The 18,834-nt window shown below is 45.0% G+C and overlaps 1 protein-coding gene across 1 annotated transcript in view; it reads right to left on the bottom strand.

The window, feature by feature from the left end:
- LOC130380927 (inactive dipeptidyl peptidase 10-like) overlaps positions 1 to 18,834 on the bottom strand; it is a 206,091-nt gene that overhangs the window by 68,980 nt on the left and 118,277 nt on the right. Inside the window, exons 16-20 of the mRNA XM_056588357.1 lie at positions 16,263 to 16,381; positions 12,354 to 12,401; positions 9,669 to 9,767; positions 7,790 to 7,859; positions 7,405 to 7,533 (exon numbers count right to left, since the gene is read on the bottom strand). Coding sequence (XP_056444332.1) covers positions 7,405 to 7,533; positions 7,790 to 7,859; positions 9,669 to 9,767; positions 12,354 to 12,401; positions 16,263 to 16,381 — 465 coding nt within the window. The remainder of the gene's footprint in view (positions 1 to 7,404; positions 7,534 to 7,789; positions 7,860 to 9,668; positions 9,768 to 12,353; positions 12,402 to 16,262; positions 16,382 to 18,834) is intronic.

Raw genomic sequence — 18,834 nt, 5'->3', positions numbered from 1 at the left:
TTTTTCTATTTTTTTACCTATTTTTTATTTTATTTTGTTACTTATTCATTTATTTATATTGTTTACATTTAAATATATATATATATATAAAAAAAAAAAAAAAATGTTTGTAGGATGATGTCAATGTAAAAATAACTCAGAATATCAGAATAACAAATGATCCTACAATAAAGTATAAAAAAAAGAAAAAAAAGAAAAGGATATTTCACTTTTCTCATCTCCCTTCTCCGCGGACCCGGATACTGCCCCAAATCAGCTGCAGTTGGAACTAATTGAACTACAGTGGGATGATGAGTTGCGCGGCCGAAAGCAGCAGCTCTCTCTTTTATCGTCAGCTGGAAAAAGGCAGATTCCCAGAAATGCAAACATTTGCAAAGAGAATGCTGAGCTTGTTCGGCTCCACTTATTTGTGCGAGCACAAATATCTTAATCTGTTATGAACTTGAACAAGAACCACTTGAGGTCCCGACTAACTGACGCCCACCTGCGTGACATTTTATGCATCTCAACCACTGCTGTCAAACCAGACGTGACCCGTGTCCTGCAATCCAGATCTCAGTATCACCCCTCTCATTAGTATCAGTAAGTTGCCTGTTTCTCTGTCATGTAAAATGTTAAATTGAAGTTTCTGAATGGGTAAATTGTAAGCTTCATGGACACATATACTTCTTAACTTCACAGTGTAATTACCTGCTATTTTTGTCAGTCAACAGATCTGAAAGAAACACTGAATTAATTTGTAGAAACCTATACTCACCTGTGGCTTACACTGCAACTTTAAAGAAATACAATAGGCTATTGTTGTTTGACTGTACAGTTTATGTTACTTTGTTATGGTAAAAAAGTAGTAATATGTCTTCTGAAATTAACCTGGACGGGCTATTTCTCACTTCTTGCTTGTGTGGTGTGATCTGGAAATTGTGCGAGACCTATTCTGCCCTACAAAGGCAAAGTGCAGTAACTACGTATTTTGTCAAAATTGAGTTCAGACTGAAAATGGGTTTTATAACACCTTCTTTGTCTTGAGACAAAAACTATTTTTCTTCCTATAAAGGTATTAATTGAAAGTATCACCACGATTGTACCTGCAACAGGTTTGGCCGGCCAGTAAGAAACGTCAATATTTTTATTTGAATGCAATTGTTGTAATACAGTTTATGTGAATTTGGCATGGTCAAAAAGTAGTCATGAAATCATACATGTCTTCTCAAATTAACTTGGACAGCTATTCCTCAATGCTTGTTCCTTGTGTGGTGTGATATACAAGTTGTGAAAGAGACTTTCTTTCTTCTAGCATTTGTTATTGTCAAATTCAAGACTATTGCAGACTATTGCATATCGTTAAATAAAAATGATGAAATGCAATTAATTTGTTTGTGCCTTTATTATGGTCCAAAGATATGGCGGGAGAGGCATTCGGCCCTCAAGGTATTGGATTTTTTCAAATATGGCCCCCTTTGAATTTTTTTTGGACAATCCTGATCTAGGTGGACACTCCCACTTGTGATGTCACTAAAATACAGAAGAGGCAGATTGTCAAACGGCTTGTAATGGCTAATCACACTCACAACCAGGCACGTTGGAACTATTTTTTGGGGGGGGCTGCTGGAAATTGGCAGCGGTGCGTGCAGCACTATCCAACACGGCAGTAGCTGGTTAGAATCATAGGTTAACCATTGATACCGGATACGGCGCGACGCAACATTAATGTTTTATCTCATTTTCATGGCGTGTGCAGCATAGCATGCACTGTCATTGGTTCAAATACACATGAGGTGGGTTTTGATTTTTGAAAACCACGTGACTCCCCACAGCAATCAAAGAAATTAAATAAAGAAAAAAAGAAGCCGGCTGGGTGTTCATGTGATCGGCGATAGTGTAGGCCTATTGAAGATCGTGGCGTTCAGAGCGCAGAATCTAGGCCACTGTGGGCTACTGACGAAAATCAAACAACACAACATACACATTACTTCTATTTAGTAACAATATTTATTAATTTAGGCTATTTGGCTGCTCCAACTCAAGTCAGCCCAGCCAGGCGATATTTAAGTTTCGGTTTTCAACTCTGCATTTGGTGGTGAGAGGGGGGGGGGGTCGCACCCCTACTTCCAACGTCCCTGCTCACAACTGGTGGCATAATATCACCTTTTTTAGGTGTATGTATTTGTTTAAAAAAAGGTCATTTTAAAAGTCTTGTAAACATCCTGCCCTATTGATGCATAGCCATGAAAATGGTCAGATGTTGACGATCTTAATGAAATAAATCATAAATCCACAAAACAATTTGAGTGGTCTAAGAGAAGGAAAGTTGTTTAATTCCTAATTCATCATTGTACATCCAGTAGGGGTGTTCACTGGGTTATAATTGACTTGCAGATCTACAGTAGCCTAGCTCAAGTTCATGTGAGGGGAATACACTGTTAATTAAATTCCAAAGATTTCATAAGTGATCTGAAGTAAAAATACAACAAGATTCTAGTGTTTCCTTAAACATAGATGTTTTGGCACTATTTTCGCCGCTTGTTAAACTTTATCTTATTGGTTCCTCGACCGCCGAATGCCACATTTGGCGTTGTCGGCAAATTGTCACTAGTTCTTTGACTAAACTTTATCTTATTGGTTCCTCGACCGCCGAATGCCACATTTGGCGTTGTCGGCAGGATTCTTACTTTTGGAAAACAGAGACGTGTGGCCCAGTTTCTTTATATAATTTGTTTTGTTTATTTTAATAGTCCCCAGGGTACATATTTGATGTAGATGTTTTGAATTGTGTTCAGAGGCAAAACAGCAGCTTGGCCTTTCGTGGTCCGCAGAGTCCCGGTGAGAATACAGTTGTGGGATTGTTGTGTCCTAGTCTGACTGTAGTGTTAGTTATGGATGTAGAGCTGCAGGAGTTGAGGGAGCTGGTGGCGCAGTTAAAGGTGGACAATGAGAGGTTGCGACAGGAGCAGGCTGTGGCCGTGCCCGGTCCTAGTTCTGAATCCTCCACTTCTTCTGTGCCACCTGTGGCCCCTGTTACTACTAGGAACCCCATAGCAGAGAGGCTGGTTTTTGTGCCAAGGGATAGAAAGTGTCCTATGTTCAGGGGAAAATCAGGTATGGGGTTGACTGAGTGGCTTGAGGAGGCTCAAGCCTGCATGCGGGCGCGTCACTTATCCACATCTGAGCAAGCCTTTTTCTTGTTTGATCATCTTGAGGGTGAGGCTCGAGAGGAGATCAAATATCGGTCTGTTGTGGAGAGGGAAGACTCAGCTAAAATCATCTCTGTGTTACAGGAACTGTATGGGTGCTCAAAGTCTTATGTAGCCTTACAGGAGGCGTTCTTCTCCCGACGGCAACAAGAAGGGGAGACACTGCACGAGTTCTCCCTCGCGTTGTTGAGCTTGATGGAGTCGGTGAAAGGAAGTGCACCTGGTGGGATGACGAATGCAGACGTTTTGCTGCGTGACCAATTTGTCGAGCATGTTTTGGACGGTGCTTGCGTCGCGAGCTGAAGCAGTACCCTCTTCAGGAGGTCTGAGATGTACCCTCTTCAGGAGGTCTGAGATGTACCCTCTTCAGGAGGACTGAGATGTACCCTCTTCAGGAGGACTGAGATGTACCCTCTTCAGGAGGTCTGAGATGTACCCTCTTCAGGAGGTCTGAGATGTACCCTCTTCAGGAGGTCTGACATGTACCCTCTTCAGGAGGTCTGACATGTACCCTCTTCGGGAGGTTGCAGTTAGAACTAGAATTTGCTTAGCGAGTCACTCTGGGAACGAGCAATATACTCACCCCCCGATTCCCCTGGATCCAAGAACATCAAAACCGGCTCCAGCTTGCCTTTGACGGGGCCCGGGAAAGGTTGAAGGTGGCGGCAGAGCGCAGAAGGAGGAATCATGATAATCATGTTCGGGATGACCCACTAAAGGTGGGGCAGTTGGTGTGGCTGCGCGATTATAGTGCAAGGGGGCGCCACAAGATACAGGACCTTTGGGGCCCTGTGGTGTACCGAGTCGTAAAGGCACCCCGAGAGGGTGGTCCAGTGTACACCATCGCACCGATGGACGACCAGACCAAAGTTCGGCAGGTCCATCAAACACTGTTGAAAGCCGTTGCTGGAGCTGCCCCTCAGGGTAGTGCATTGCCCCCTTGTCCACCCCCTCTTGACCGGCCTCGGTCAGAGGATGAGTTGCCGTTTGACGGAGACTTGTTTATGTTGGGGCCGGAGACCCCTGTTTCTGCCCCTGCACGCACAGCCGTGGTGACTCAAACCACCCCTCGGTTGCTGCTCCCACCACCTGACTCTGCTGGGTCAGAGTCGTCAAGCGCTCCCTCGACTGCAGTGGCAGATCCACCCTCCGTTTCCCTGGCCGTTCCATCCGCCAGTTATGCTGCTGAAAGTGAAGTACGCCGGTCAGCCAGGTCGACGGCTGGCCAGCACCCAAACTTCTATCACCTTCCACGACCTGTAGGGAACTTGGCATCTGGGGCTGCAAATCCCCCTGGTCCAGCGTCAAATGCCGTTACTGCACTCTTTAGGCTGTGGAGTTAGTTGGGTGATCCTCTGGATCAGTTGTTGGGGGTAGAATGTAGCAGGATGGGCCTTTAATTAGTGCTGCAGTACCGGCCTCACTGTTGGGTGTGCTGCCTATAAAGGTGAGTGGTTGTGCACTGGGAGCCCTCTTGCCTGGGAGCTCCTGGCTGCCCCGCCTCCTGTTATCACTCCTGTTATCACCGCACCTGATCGCCTTTTTGCTGGATCGTGCAGCTCGCCGTTGTTTGGTCTGTAGTAGTTGTGTGCATCTGTGTACCTTCTAAACATTGGCTTCTATCCCTCAGGCAGTTCATGGGCCGGGTCTTCCTTCTCCCGTATTGACCCCAGTTGTAGGGCGTGCGAGTGTTTTCCTCCTCTACCTGTTGCAGCGGGGAGCGATCAGCTGATTGATCGAGTTGCACTTGTAATTGTGCTGCTCGGTACAAGTGATCCCCTTCCTCCCCTTTGATGTTCATTCAACTCCTGACGGTATGTGGATAAGATGACGCTAACTCAAGTTACTACAGTTGTTGTTCAGCCTCTAGAACAAATGTATTTTTCTATGGCAGGGTTGACGTGTGTGTGGGCGGTTTCTGCCAGCACGTTCCCCCCCCCTCTTCATGCTGCTGTTGGCCGGCTGCTGTTTTGTCCACTGGTTTATATAGCCAACACATCCATCCTACTCTGCATCTCCGACTGTGCTGTACCTGCCACCGAGTATGGTGATTGCTGCCTCATCCTCAGTCTCATTATCTTAATCTATTCATTTAACCGACTTCTAACTGATCTTATTGATGATATTATGTGTGTTTTGTGGGTTGCTTTGCATGTTTGTTTTGGTTTAATTCGTTTTCTTAGTTATTTTGGTTTGGCTTAATTGCTTTACTTATTCATTTGGATTTATCAGTTTGGATAAATCTCCATTGTTTTGATTTAATTTCTTTATTAGTTTTCTTTTGGTTTGCATTTATTGGGGTTGTTTAAGTTGTGGGTTGAAGCGATTTAACCCTGATTTAAACCCCATTTAGTTAATTGCCCTCTCCTTTTTGTGTATTTTGTGTGTGTGTGTGTGTGTGTGTGTTCGCTTTAGTGTGGTTGTGTGAACATATTTTATTGAGAAGTCATGTTTAAAGATTATATATATTAATTAAAAGGAATTGAGTTTGTATGCTGGACCCAGTCTCAAGCTTTCATTAGTAAACAAACTTGTGTGCTTTAACTTAGGTTAATCTAACTCTCCAGGTGAAATTCCTGGGGTGGCGTTGTTGGCAACTTGTCACTAGTTCTTTGACTAAACTTTATCTTATTGGTTCCTCGACCGCCGAATGCCACACTAGGCTAAGGTTATTCTGCAGGTCCATGAAAGCAGTTAAAGCTCCCATGGCATGCTGCTTTATGGATGCTTATGTGTTAGTGGGCCCTTATTACAGTATTTGAAGACGTTCAAGAAATTCAGCTTTGGTGCAGAATTACAGCCACTACGAGCCAGTCCCACAATGAGCTTTCTACAAAATGTGAGAAGAGGGTCAAGGAGGAGGGTGGGGGTGTGGCCCTGAGCAGCTTGTGGCCACGGTACCATGCGCTAGTGTTTACAGTGGATGTATCGAAATGTCTCGGATTCATAATATCATCCGGAGGTGCACACAGCTTTTGGCCGTGTTCTGTAAACACTCCGGGTGCTCCGACGGGAGTCCTGGAGCTCTTTATCTAAATATTATAATTTGAAATATAGATCTATATTTCAAATTAGATCTATTTAATATAATGTATATATTATCACGGCCAAAAGTTTTGTGCGCCTCCGGATGATATTATGAATCTCAAACGATTGCGTCAGGTTCTCCGACGTCTCTGGTTCTTCCTCTTCCGAGTCAAACTGGAGGAGGAGAAAGGGATTGTTGCCGTTTGCGGACTCCCTGTACTTCCAGAACGAGACTCGTGGTGGGGGTTATTTCAGCCATTGTTGAGAAGGAATTTGGGGAAAGGAACTTTGGCTTTGACTCGCTGAAGTCCAGATTGAACAGTGACATGGAGGAGAAAGGGATTGTTGCCCCACAGCCGGTTCCCCGGGATTCTCTGGGCGGGCAAAGCAGAGAAAGGGGAGGTAACCTGGCCCCTTATGAAGACATATGGGGCCAGATTCCTAATCGGTGCATCTGAGCTTTCATTTTATCAAAGGCGAGCAGGATACCTAGTGCTCGTTTTACACGTAACGTCATTTCTAGCGACTGGAGGACCATAGGCAGGCTAGGGGAACTCATTAATGGTAGAAAACCTCATAAAGTTAAATTTTCATGCTATGGGACCTTTAACGGTAAGGAAATGTACTTACAGTAAATGTTTCCAAGTACATCAGTATACAAATATTTGCAAAAAAGCTCACATGTTAATCAATTTGCATTTCCTGAACGACTGCAGAGCTGATGCGTGTTTTTTAGACATTGGCACGTAGCTGAATGATAAGCGTTGCAGAGGACTGAAAGTAATATTAAACAGCTATTCAATGTTATTTAGTGGAAACAGCCTAGACACCTGTCTGATATTAGTGAGTCAGACAGGTGTTTTAGATTTAGATTTAGACAGCTCCTGGCCACATTTCTGACCAATGAGGGCATCTTCCCTTTGATTGATTGGAGAATCTATTTTGCCCGTTAATCACATTGCAGCAACGCTTTTTAATAGAGGAGAAATAAAGGGAGGGAGGGAGAAGAGAAGGAGGTGTCATTTTGAGGTTGTTTAGTTTCAAAATGATATTTTCTTTCACTCTATTTTGCTCTCTCTCTTTACTCTCCCCTACAGCTCCTTTAATGACACTGATCGGTCAGCGTCAAACACAGGACAACACACAGCGATTATCTCTGATTCGAATAACCCTGTAGATCGGTTACCTTTGACCTCTGAAACCCGACCCTCGGCCATCGACCCGCGCCACGACAACCTGCTCGGAGGACGCCAGCAGCCAATCAAAGCCCAGCCGGAACTCATCAGACACGCCCTGCCCCCCTGGGGGGCTTTCACTGAGAGAGAGAGAGAGAGAGAGAGAGAGAGAGAGAGAGAGAGAGAGAGAGAGAGAGAGAGAGAGAGAGAGAGAGAGAGAGAGCTTTATCTATGAGTAAAAATATTGACTTTTAAACAGTTTACTTGATAGTCCCCTATGTCATCCTTTTTTTTTAAGTGTTTAACGTGATGCCTTTAACAACCGCCCAAAAACAACAGCAAAACAAGCAATGTGTGGTTCATTGGGTCCCCTGTAGCAGGAAGCAGCCGGCTTACACCATCAGGAGGAGGCCGTAGAGGTAGGAGGTGGAGAAGTCGGAGGGATAGGTCAGCCTCACAGCCAGCTCTGGAAGGAGGAGGGAGAGAGCGTAAGCTGGAGGAGAGATGGGAGAAAGACTAGCGAGAGATAGTGAAATGGTGAGGTCAGGCAGGTCAAAGGAGATAGCAAGAAAGAGTGTGGAAGAGAGACAGAGATAAAGAGATAGAGAGACCCCGTCCACACGGAGCTGATATGGGTGAAAACGATCCGGTTTCGTTTTATGCGGTTTAGGAATATCCCCGTAAAGACGGAGTCATTGCGAAACCGCATTGAGCTGTAGAAACGCTGTAGTAAAAATTCAAGGCGCTGGTTCTCCACAGAAAAAAATGGAGCGCATCGAGCCTGCGCCCATTCAGCCTACGCGCTGTCTACAAACATTCAGTCACAAGGAGATTCAAACTTTTCAATTGAGCAAAAATACTTTTTAATGTACAGTTAGTAATTACATTTATCAAGGGGCTTTATTTGAAGCTACAAAAAGAATACAAATAAAATAATAAATAAAAAATTCCACACAACTCTGATGTCCCCCAGCTGGTGGGGGGCTAATGATGTCACCGTTTGGGTTTCAGGCGTCCACAAGAATCCTAACACGAAACCGCATAGGTCCTGATAGATTTGAAACCACCTCCGAGGGTGGTTTCAGAAATGTGCGGTTTCGGGCACCGGATTAGCCGACTCCGTCTGGACGGTCGGCCGAAAATCGCACAAGACTTATGCGGTTTCCCCAAAAAATCGTCTCTGTGTGGATCTCTGGATTTTGATTTTGCGTTAATTATATTTACTATATTATGTTTGCTGTGCTTTTAATTTGATGACTTTGCATTGATATTAGGGTGACTCTTCCTCTCCTGTGCTCCTGATTTGATATTGACATTGATATTAGGGTGTTCCTTGTTGCATGATTGTTGTGCATTACTTTAATTGCCTGTGAACTCTGTGATTGGCTCAGGGCCTGACATGGACAGCATAGCCAGCCAATGCAGGAGTGGCTGGCTCCACCTGTTGTTTTGGGAAATGGGCGTATCCTTCGTTAGCTGCACAGGATATAACCAGGAAAGTATCTGTGGGCTGGGCAGAAAGAGGACACTACAGGAGGGGGCCACCTGCTAACCTGCAGACTGGGAGTAGGCTCTTGGCCTGTACTCGCTACTTGGCCTGTACTAGCTACTTCCGTCCTCTAGGCGGGTGTAGCGGGAGAGAGGAGGATCTGCACAGTTCTCCAGGCTGCTTGACGGTGTGCGTCGAGAAGACCAGGCACTGGTTTGAGGTTTGAAACCAGGTTTGAAACCAGATCAGGTTTGATCTGGTTGTGAGGGTGCCCTACCGGCGCCCCCCGGTCTGAACCCCCCCCTTCCACTTCCACATCATTCTGAAGTAGACTGAACCGCGACATGGATGCCCGCGATTGTCTCCCGCCGGAGCCCCGCTGTCGAGGCACCACCGCCTTGGAAGTGGGCAGCGTGCTTCGCAGCGGTGGTGCCTCGTGGCGGTGGTGCCTCGCGGCGGCAGGCAGCAGGGCTCCGGTGAGAGACAATCGTTAGCAACAATCCCTTTCTCCTTCATTTAGAGGTTCATTCAGGGAGGCAAAGCCAAAGATCCTTTCCCCCAATTCCTTCTCAACCATGGCTGAGATAACCCCCACTACGAGTCTCGTTGTCCCGGCCCACTTGAGATCAGATGGGCTGTATGTGGCCGCTGAACCAAAATGAGTTTGACACCCCTGCTTTAGAGGAAGAGTACGACGACCAAACCAAGCGTGAAAACTCCACAACATCCCTGATTCGTTACCCGTCCTCAGGAACACTGAATATCAATGCCAAACAGGCGGCTCACCAAAGTGGTCATGTGAGATCATCTTGGTCTCTGATTGGACTCTCTGTCTGCTCTCCAATGCCGAACGCAGTGGCAGGTTGTCCTCCAGAATAAAATAGGCTGTTGAAGAGTAGAGACACATGTTAGCAGAGGCTTTGGTCTCCAAAGAGGGAGACGTGAACTCACAGCCTTGACCATAATTTCTTAGGGTTAATCATTTCATTTGGGGGGTACTACTAGAATAGGGTAACCTGCATGTATGTTAGAAATACTGCTTATTATTCTCATACTGTTCATTTCTGCAAAACGTATTTCAGTGTCTTTCAAAAACGGTCTGATTTGTATCATGTAGCTTTAAAGCCCCCCCCCTGTGATTGGTCAGCACACCAAATCTGTTGCGAGAGGTCGAACGCTTTGCGCGTGTGTTGGCAAATTCACCCGCCCGAGAAGTTGTAAACATTGTGGGTAGCAGGGAGGCGGGACTCCTGCATTTCAGCACCGCTCACTGTCTGATGTCACACTGTTACGGAGGGTAAAGTTTGAGCGCAAACAAGCTGCTTCACACACTGATTATTATTATTTTTAATCGTTCAAACACGTTTTCTGAAACAATAGCTCAATTTCTCAAAACTCTAAACACAAACCTCAGAAGAGCCAATCATTTTGTCAAAACTAGACAATTCTTCTCAAAACTGATTTTTTCACAGCTGTTATTAAACTTTCGTCCGACATGTTTCAGTTTGTTTTCAGTTTGTGTTCTGTTGATACTTTTAGCCTTGCCTCCTCCTCGATTTTGATTGGTCGTTCGAAAAAAGCGCCGATGACGTGGAGCGCTTTTCTTCAAAAGTTCAACTGTTTTCAACTGGGGCGCGCGTCTAAAAGCGCGAGGCGCGCGGAGCGTTTAACCGCCCCGGGCGGCTTTTTAAAAGGCGCGCCATAGAGAATGCATTGAAGACAGGCGCTCCGCCTTTTAAAAAGGCTTTTGGTGGACACGGCCCCTTAGAGAGCATCAATTAAACACTGGTGTGATCAATTCAAAACACTTCCATCAAAATACTATTTACATATGTTTTGGCCTTATGAGGCCATGTTACATATTCCAATGTATACATTTTTTTAGAAATAGCTTTCTTTTTAAAAGTTGCAATTATGTGGTACATAAAGTATAAAGACTGTTGCCATATTGTAATACAATACTGTGAATATATCATATAAATATTGCATTGACACAATCGTATCAGAATAGGATACAATGCATATGTGTCTATCTATCTCATGAGCTCCAATGGGCTAAACTCACAATGTTCCAAGAGTCATTCTGTACACCTATAGTTGATGCTGCAACATTGTTCTGACAATACACCAATGTTACCTATTTTGGTAAATTACAGTACAGTAATTGCACTGATAAGTCAAATGAAAAACCATACAGTAAGAAAATGTTTAGACTACCTTTCGGGGATGTAGGCTTTACTGTAATATAGTAAAATGTTCAGCTGAGCTGACTCCATAAAAAGCTTTTCGTAGGCCAAGAAAAAATAAAAATAAGAATATAAATCAGGTGAAACAGATCTACATGTACATCAGTATGTATCCCACCTCCAATCCTGAATATGACAAATGACCATATCTATGACATAGTAGAGCTCACAAAGTCTTCTTTTATGCTCTGACACATGATTTAAAGGTTGGGTATGGGATTTGCGAAATGCCAGCAGATTTTGAAAACACACAACTCAAATGTTCCTACCCCCTCTCCTTCAACGCTGACTCTGACTCCACCCATTCCAAGTACATGGACGCGCAATCATGCACGAGCGAACACAGATGCGCGAGAGCGAGTCATTTGCTAGTTAGCTAGCTCCAGTAGCTACCGCAGGATAACAAAAAACAGAAGCTTGCTCTGGGTCACGAGGTTTGAGTACGTGCATGAAGGGGTCGCGCGCGGGGGAGGGGGAGTGCAGTACGACCGTTTGATTGACGTACTTACAGTCCAATGCAACTCGGTGGCTCTGGAAATCATTGGCTGGAGTTTTTCGAGCCCTGCCCGTTCCACAGATGATTGACTTGTTTAATTTTCATGTCAGTACTTCTAACTCAGTGGCTGTAAGTGGGTTATGATAAGGATTTCAAGTAATTTTGCAAAAATGGCCAAAAAAACGAATTCCATACCCAACCTTTAAGTGTTTTGCCAGTTGTGTTTGAACAGGTGAGAAGTGAGTTAGAGTTATTGGTAATTAGCTGTTGCGTTTTGAAGGCCAGTGTAATCCAGGTGAACCAAGTGTGCTAAATGATGAAATTTGTGATTAGAGTTTAGCAAAAATGTGAAAACAGTGGAATTGTGAGTTTAGCAGTCTGGAATCTTGTAGTTGATACATGAGCTTCAAGTTTTCAGAATTGTGTGCATGGTTCCATTTTTTGTGTGTATACAATCGAGAAAACTGTAAGGGGCGTTCTCGGTGGGCGCCATTAATCCCCCTAGCTCGGATTTGTGAACAATCAATGTTTTGATTTTCGTTGTGATTCAGTTATTTTCTCTAATTTAGAATATTTGTTACTATTAGGTATTTTAAAGAGTCCTTGAGCAAGCCCTAATGTTCTCCATCTCTAACCGACGGGTTCTTGTAACTTTGGCCTTAACTTGTGTCCTCCAGAACAGTACATTGTGAACAGTACTAATGCTAGAAGTTAAGTCTTTTATCTTACAGGGGACGTCAGCGAAGATCAGCAGCAGAAGCGAAGGAACTCCAGGACCTTTAGAGGAATACATAAACGCAGGCGTTGTTATGTAATTTAAGCACATAAGCTACCCCCACATGGCCACAATGAAGCAGGATCATTATCGAAACACATAAGCTGCATTACCCCCAATTAGCTACAAGGAAGCAGGACCGAACACATAAGCTGCAATTACTATACATAGCCATAAGGGGAGCAGGACCATACATACAAGTTGCAATAACTACTCCAGCCACAGAAGGCAGCAAATGTAAGACAGACGAGGAAGCTGGAGCCAATACGTCACATAGGCCACGCCTACTTGATACAAATGCAGAGCGGGAGCCAGATGAGGTCAGAAACATATGGCAGCCCCGTGGCTAGATAGATCAAGCCCCCAGGATCAGTGCATACTTCCGCAATCCACCAGTGCTCAGCGGCCAAGCCTGGTATTGCAGCTGTTTAAGCGGGCTGTGGACGGGTCCCTCGATTCAAGGGACCCAGAAGTAGATGTCTCTGTTCACTCCAATACAAGTGGGGAACAGGAATGTGTCTCCGCAAAAAATGTCTGGATATCAATCAAAGGCTCATAATTATCTTTAAGCCATGTCCTAAAAAAAATTACGTTTTTTCTTTTCAAAACGCCACCTCAAGCGTTTTATTAGCCGTTCTCTCTGATAATTTTTTACTGAAGGAGGGGTGTGCAGCTGAAAGGAGTCGTAGTGAAACAAATGTTGTTTCGACCTGGCATCCGAGAGGGCCTAGATCAGGGCTCCGTTAACGTGTCCGATTTTTAGACTGGTTCAGCTGCTGCTCAATAACTCTCACTGTCCTCTGCTTGCGATCATTGTGATTCACCATATATTGATCAATTTATTCAAAAGATCCAAAGACAAAGAACAGGTGCATTACGGTAGCATTTTATATTATTGTTAATAGTCTAATTAACATTTCAGCGTTGGTATTACATTTTTAATTTGCTTGTTTAGCTACCTATGTATGACATTCAACAATGTTGGTGTATTACAATTATTTATGTGTAGGCCACTCCAACTTCGTTGCTGGTTGAAATCTAACCATTTATTTTTACATAAGTTATTGATTACATTTTTCGTAGATAGTAAGTTGGAAGGAATCTGTTTCTTAAGCAGTGTGACACTTGGAGCTTGCATGACGGAGCACAAGTTGGCACAAAGCACTCAAAACTGCAAAAAGACATTGTTCAATTGTAGACTTGGAGCTTGCATAACGGAGCACAAGGCATAGTTAAACAGTGCATTTATTTTTGAACAGCACATCTAGGGATGGATGCACCTTGACGTGGTGAGTGGGCTTTAAACTATGACGTAGTTTTATTTTTTTTGTTTGTTATTGATTTTTTGTCACAGTCTATCTTATTAATGATACAAAGCCTTAACTAAACCCCTTCTCTTCTGTTTGCAGAAACTGGGAACTTCAGAGTATATTTTATCGTAACTTAGAAAATCTTTGTTTCCTCATCAGATCCCGGTCCATCATGCTCCTGTACTTGTCTGCCGTGCCACCATCATGCCTCATGCATCACCTCTCAGCGCCCTATCCAGCTGCATCTTATTCCGTTACTCCAGCTCTTTCCATCTCTTTCATATACTGTAAGTGACAAACACACTTCACCCAAGTATTTTTAATATTTTATTAACTATGCATGTAAGGGGTGCTTAAGTGGCCTGAAAGGAGCCCATCAATAAAATGCTTTTTATTAATATAACATTATGGCTCCATGAAAAGCAAAGTACACCTGCCATTTACAGTTATCATTTATACTATCCTAGACATCTTTAATCTTATTTACATAGGCCTACAGTAGGCCTGATTTCCTCTGAATGTTTAAATAAAAATTCCCTGTCCATGTCAGATCCCTGTCCATCATACTCCTGTTGTTGTCTTCCTGCAAACCTGACTGCCTCCTCCATCGATTGCGGCCACAGCCCTCTCCCTGTACAATATTTCATGTTGAATACATTTCAGGATCAAGTTTGAGATTCAGTTTCAGTATTACTTGTTTTTTAAACCTGACGTGGGGCTGGCACCGCCACCATCATATCTGTCTTATTCATTGCACCCACACATAATAGGTCCATGATACCATGTGGGGTCATTTCGGACTCCTTTGCTTCCTAACACCTTGTGAGTTCCCTGGGTACACCAGCTGATGGGTCTGTGTATATATTGGGCATTTGATTCTCGTTTCAGAATCAGAAATATATATTAAAAAACGAGTGCTAATTATTATTTCTGTTTTAACATTCAAAAAGGTATATACAAGGTGCTTTTGTTATAAAAAGGGGCAAACCAATTTAAAATAATAATTGTTAAACTGTTACGTATTTTAAGAACATGAGCTGCCTCCACATAGCCTCTAGGAAGCAGATTCAAACACACAAGCTGTATTACCCTCACTTAACCACTAGGAAGCAGGACCAAACATATAAGCCGTAAATACTATACATAGCCACAAGGGGAGCAAGACCTTATTGAAGGCTGCTCCATCCACAGACGGCATCACCTTTAGTTAGGTGAAGAAGCCGAAGCCATTACGTCACCCCGGCCACGCCCACTACATAGCGGGCGATTCAAAGGAAACAGCCCAGAAGCTCTTGGCAGCCCATACGATAGGGTTAATATAGCTTTGGTCAGCTGGGAGTCGGTCAGCACGTGCAAAGACACACTTCAACCTCCTTTTGCTCCATAGTATTAGTTTACCATACCGAAATACTTTACCAAATAAAGTAACTGTTAAAAGCTATCTCTGGATTTGACGACTTTCCTTGAAGAACTTCTGCAACAAAACATATAGAGAATCATCGGGGGATTAGTAACCTGTACTTCCATGGTCGGTAAACAATGCGACTGGGATCGCTCAGACCTCTCGCTTTTGATGCTACAATGCTAACAATGCTAAAAAACAAGAATATTTCTGCATCCGGTACATCATGAAGTAGGGCGTGGCTATGGACCCATGATGCAGAAGCATATCTCTCCTTGATGTTGCCCTGCGCCATTGAGCAGTTTACATAGGAATGAATAGGCGCCATTTTGAAATCCGTTGTCCATTTTGTAATATGTCCATGAGATAGATAGGCCTGCGTTATGTCGCTCCACGCGCGTGTTAAATACAATTCCCCTCCTTTTGCTTCAAGCGATTAAAATATTTAATCGTGATTAATTGCATTAATGCCATAGTTAACTCACGATTAATCGCAATCTTTTTTCTATGCTAAATATCCCTTGATTTCTTTGTCCCATTAATTTTTCTCATTTGAATGCTCTTATCAACATGGAGAAGTGCATCGGCTTGCCTTGTGCAAATGGTTTTTTATTGATAACAATATTGGCATAAACTGATCAAAACTGGACGATACAAAAAAAAAGCCTATCGTGCAATTAAACGAAACAAACATACTGCCTTGAACATAGCAATACGGCTACTGCTTCTTTGTTTTGAGCCAAAGAAAAAAAAAATTGCGTTAATCGCGCGATAAAAAAACTAACGGCGTAAAGATTGGTTTGCGTTAACGCCGTTAATAACGCGTTTAACTGACAGCTCTGATATATATATATATAAGTATTAACATCAACACCAAAAAAGTTCACATTAAGGAAAATTACAACAAATGAACGCACTGGGTGACACGGCAAGCACATACCGAAAGAGATGTTACATAGATGAAAGACATTGTAAAATATTTAACTAAAAACACACTTACAAACCTGGCTACTGTTAAATACAAAGTGCCCCTTTTACATCCTAAAGAGTAGCCATACAACTAAAACCAAACAAAAAATTATTAGAATTGATCTAAACAGTGTTTGATGCGGCCTCTTGCTGCAAACGTGCAGCTTCCACCATTTTCTAACCTTTGCATCGTAGAATTGCGTGCTGGGAGTCTGGGCTGACGTCAGCGTCAAAGAACGTGCAGCCCTGCCTCAAGCCGCAGGTCAGGCATCGCCTTGGAAACAAGCCCAGAGTTGACACACTGGAGGGAGAAGACGGGAATTAGGGAATTAGGGACAGAACTGAAATCTATTGATTTTGATAGATTTCAGCCAAAAACCTTTCTTGACTGCACTACATAACCCTTGTAAAATAGAGGTTTTATTCACTAAACTCTTTTTTTTTTAACAATATAATAATGGACATGAGAAATTTAACATTTCTTTTTTTTAACAACATTTCACATTCGTATATAAAATATTACTCAAATTTGACACAATATTTTGACGCAAAAAAGGGTAATGAGCAAAAATACCTTCCCCCCCTCAAACCACCTCAACCCACCCTTCCCAGCTTGTCCCTTTAAGTCCAGATCTGCACAATAATAACTATTGTCCAAAGAAGGTTTACAGACGGATCATATACAGTTTAATACAATATTTCAAAATAAGTAAGTATAAGAACAGTAAAGTAAACATTGGAAAATAGTAAAAAATATATATATATATGGATATTGTGGCAACCCGGCCCCAACCCATTGGACCAGGCCGCCCAGGGGAAAGGTCTTGGACGGGAGATACCATTGTTTCCCACCAGTCGGCGACAGAGGGCTCATTTTAGGTCACACTGGTGAGCCTGATAAGAAGCACCTGCGGTGGAGGAGGAGGCCAATTAGGCAATGGATAAAAGGCTGTGGTTTTGGTCCCTTTAGGAAGAGAGTCCAGACGCACGAGCAAGCCTGGAGATGTCGGGAGAGTTGCACACGGGAGGCGTCTGCTACGGAGGAGTGGACCGCTGGATTCCTTCCTGAACCAGACTGCTTCCTTAACGCTCCGAGAGAACGCGGCCGCACCGGTGACGATCGAGAGCCAGAGACGACACACGGGACTCCCCCCTATACCCGAAGCAAGACCAGCCCAGCTACCGGGACCCTGAGCCCGAGACAGTACCGTGACTCGGAGTCATCGGTTTTCTTTTCCTTTTTTGTTCCACGTAGGACACGGATCCTCGTGTCCTACTGAAGTCGCATGTATTGTGCATAAAAGCCTAATTTCTCGGTCTGAAACGGATGACAGTGTGGTAATTGTGGGAACGCAGAGACATTATTGGGACCAGATTGCCACATATGGTGGAGGATGCAGGCAATCTGACTCCGCTACGGACTACCCCCCACGACCAATGCAGAGCCCAGACGGAGCCGAAGCTGCGGCCGCCGCCCAGCGCCAACAGTGGGACCAAGCCCTAGCTGCCGCTACGCAGAGAGACACTCATGAGAGCCTCGCCCTTCTTCGGGAGGCCGTTCTGCACCTCGCCCAGCAGGCGACACGCGGATAACCCGCTTCCGCACGAACGAGCCAACTCACCAAACTTGGCCCAGATGATGACGTGGAGGCATACCTGGAGGTCTTTGAGAGGACGGCCAGACGGGAAGGCTGGCCGGAAGACCAGTGGGCCCACATCTTGTCACCCTTCCTCACCGGGCCAACCCAGCAGGCAAGCCAAGACCTCAAGCCGGAGCAGGACAGCCATTATACGACCTTGAAGCAAGCGATAATGGCATATTATGGGCATTGCCTCGCCGCCAGGGCTCAACGTTTCCATGACTGGAGATTTGATATCCGGGGCGTCGTCCAGTCCCAAATCCCCAGCTCGGAAGGTTGATCACAAGATGGCTCACGGGCGGAGAAGCGCCCAGTGTTCTAGAACGCGTGCTCATAGACAATACCGTCCGTCAGTTACCACCAGAGGCCCGGAGAACCATCGGCAGCAACCATCCCGAGACGGTAGATGAGCTGGTGAGACAGCTGGAAAACTGGCAGGTGGCCCAGCAGCTGAGCTACAACGACCGGAACCCCACGCGACACGCCGAGCCACGTAGGGACCGACGGTGGAGTAGCGTCTCCCAGAGGACGACCCTGCCGAGGCCGCCGACCCCCTCCCAGGAAACCCCGAGAGGACTGACGGTGTTTCAGCTGTGGTCAGGTCGGACACCTAGCCCATCAGTGCCCCGGAAATCAGGATGTGTCCATGCCCTCAGGCTTTGCCGCCGGGGGAAAGACCGGGCCGTGTCTCCAATCCACATGTAGAGAACCCAACGAGCTCAGGGCCCCTACACTCCTGGTACGGGTAAGGAGGAAAGACACCCAGGCTCTCCTGGATACAGGGAGCATCGTGACCCTCCTACGCCCAGACCTAGCCGGAGGTCAGCGGGGTGAACCTATGGAGGTCACCTGCGTACACGGGGACACCGCCACCTACGAGACATGTTACGTGGAAGTACAAACCCCCCGAGGGATGTACACGGCGCGAGCTGGGGTTGTACCACGCCTTCCTGTACCTGTAATAATCGGGAGAGACTGCCCCATCTTTCACAGGTTGTGGAAGCCCAAACCCGAGTATAGGCCACCGCGGAACACTTCACACCGGCAGGGAAGAGTCGGCCGACCCGCTTATGGGGCACGGGCGCCCCTCTCAATCCCGTCCGAATCATCCGCA

Source organism: Gadus chalcogrammus, chromosome 4 (assembly GCF_026213295.1).
Source record: "Gadus chalcogrammus isolate NIFS_2021 chromosome 4, NIFS_Gcha_1.0, whole genome shotgun sequence".
Classification (NCBI taxonomy): domain Eukaryota; kingdom Metazoa; phylum Chordata; class Actinopteri; order Gadiformes; family Gadidae; genus Gadus; species Gadus chalcogrammus.
This window is presented reverse-complemented; position numbering and strand designations above follow the sequence as displayed.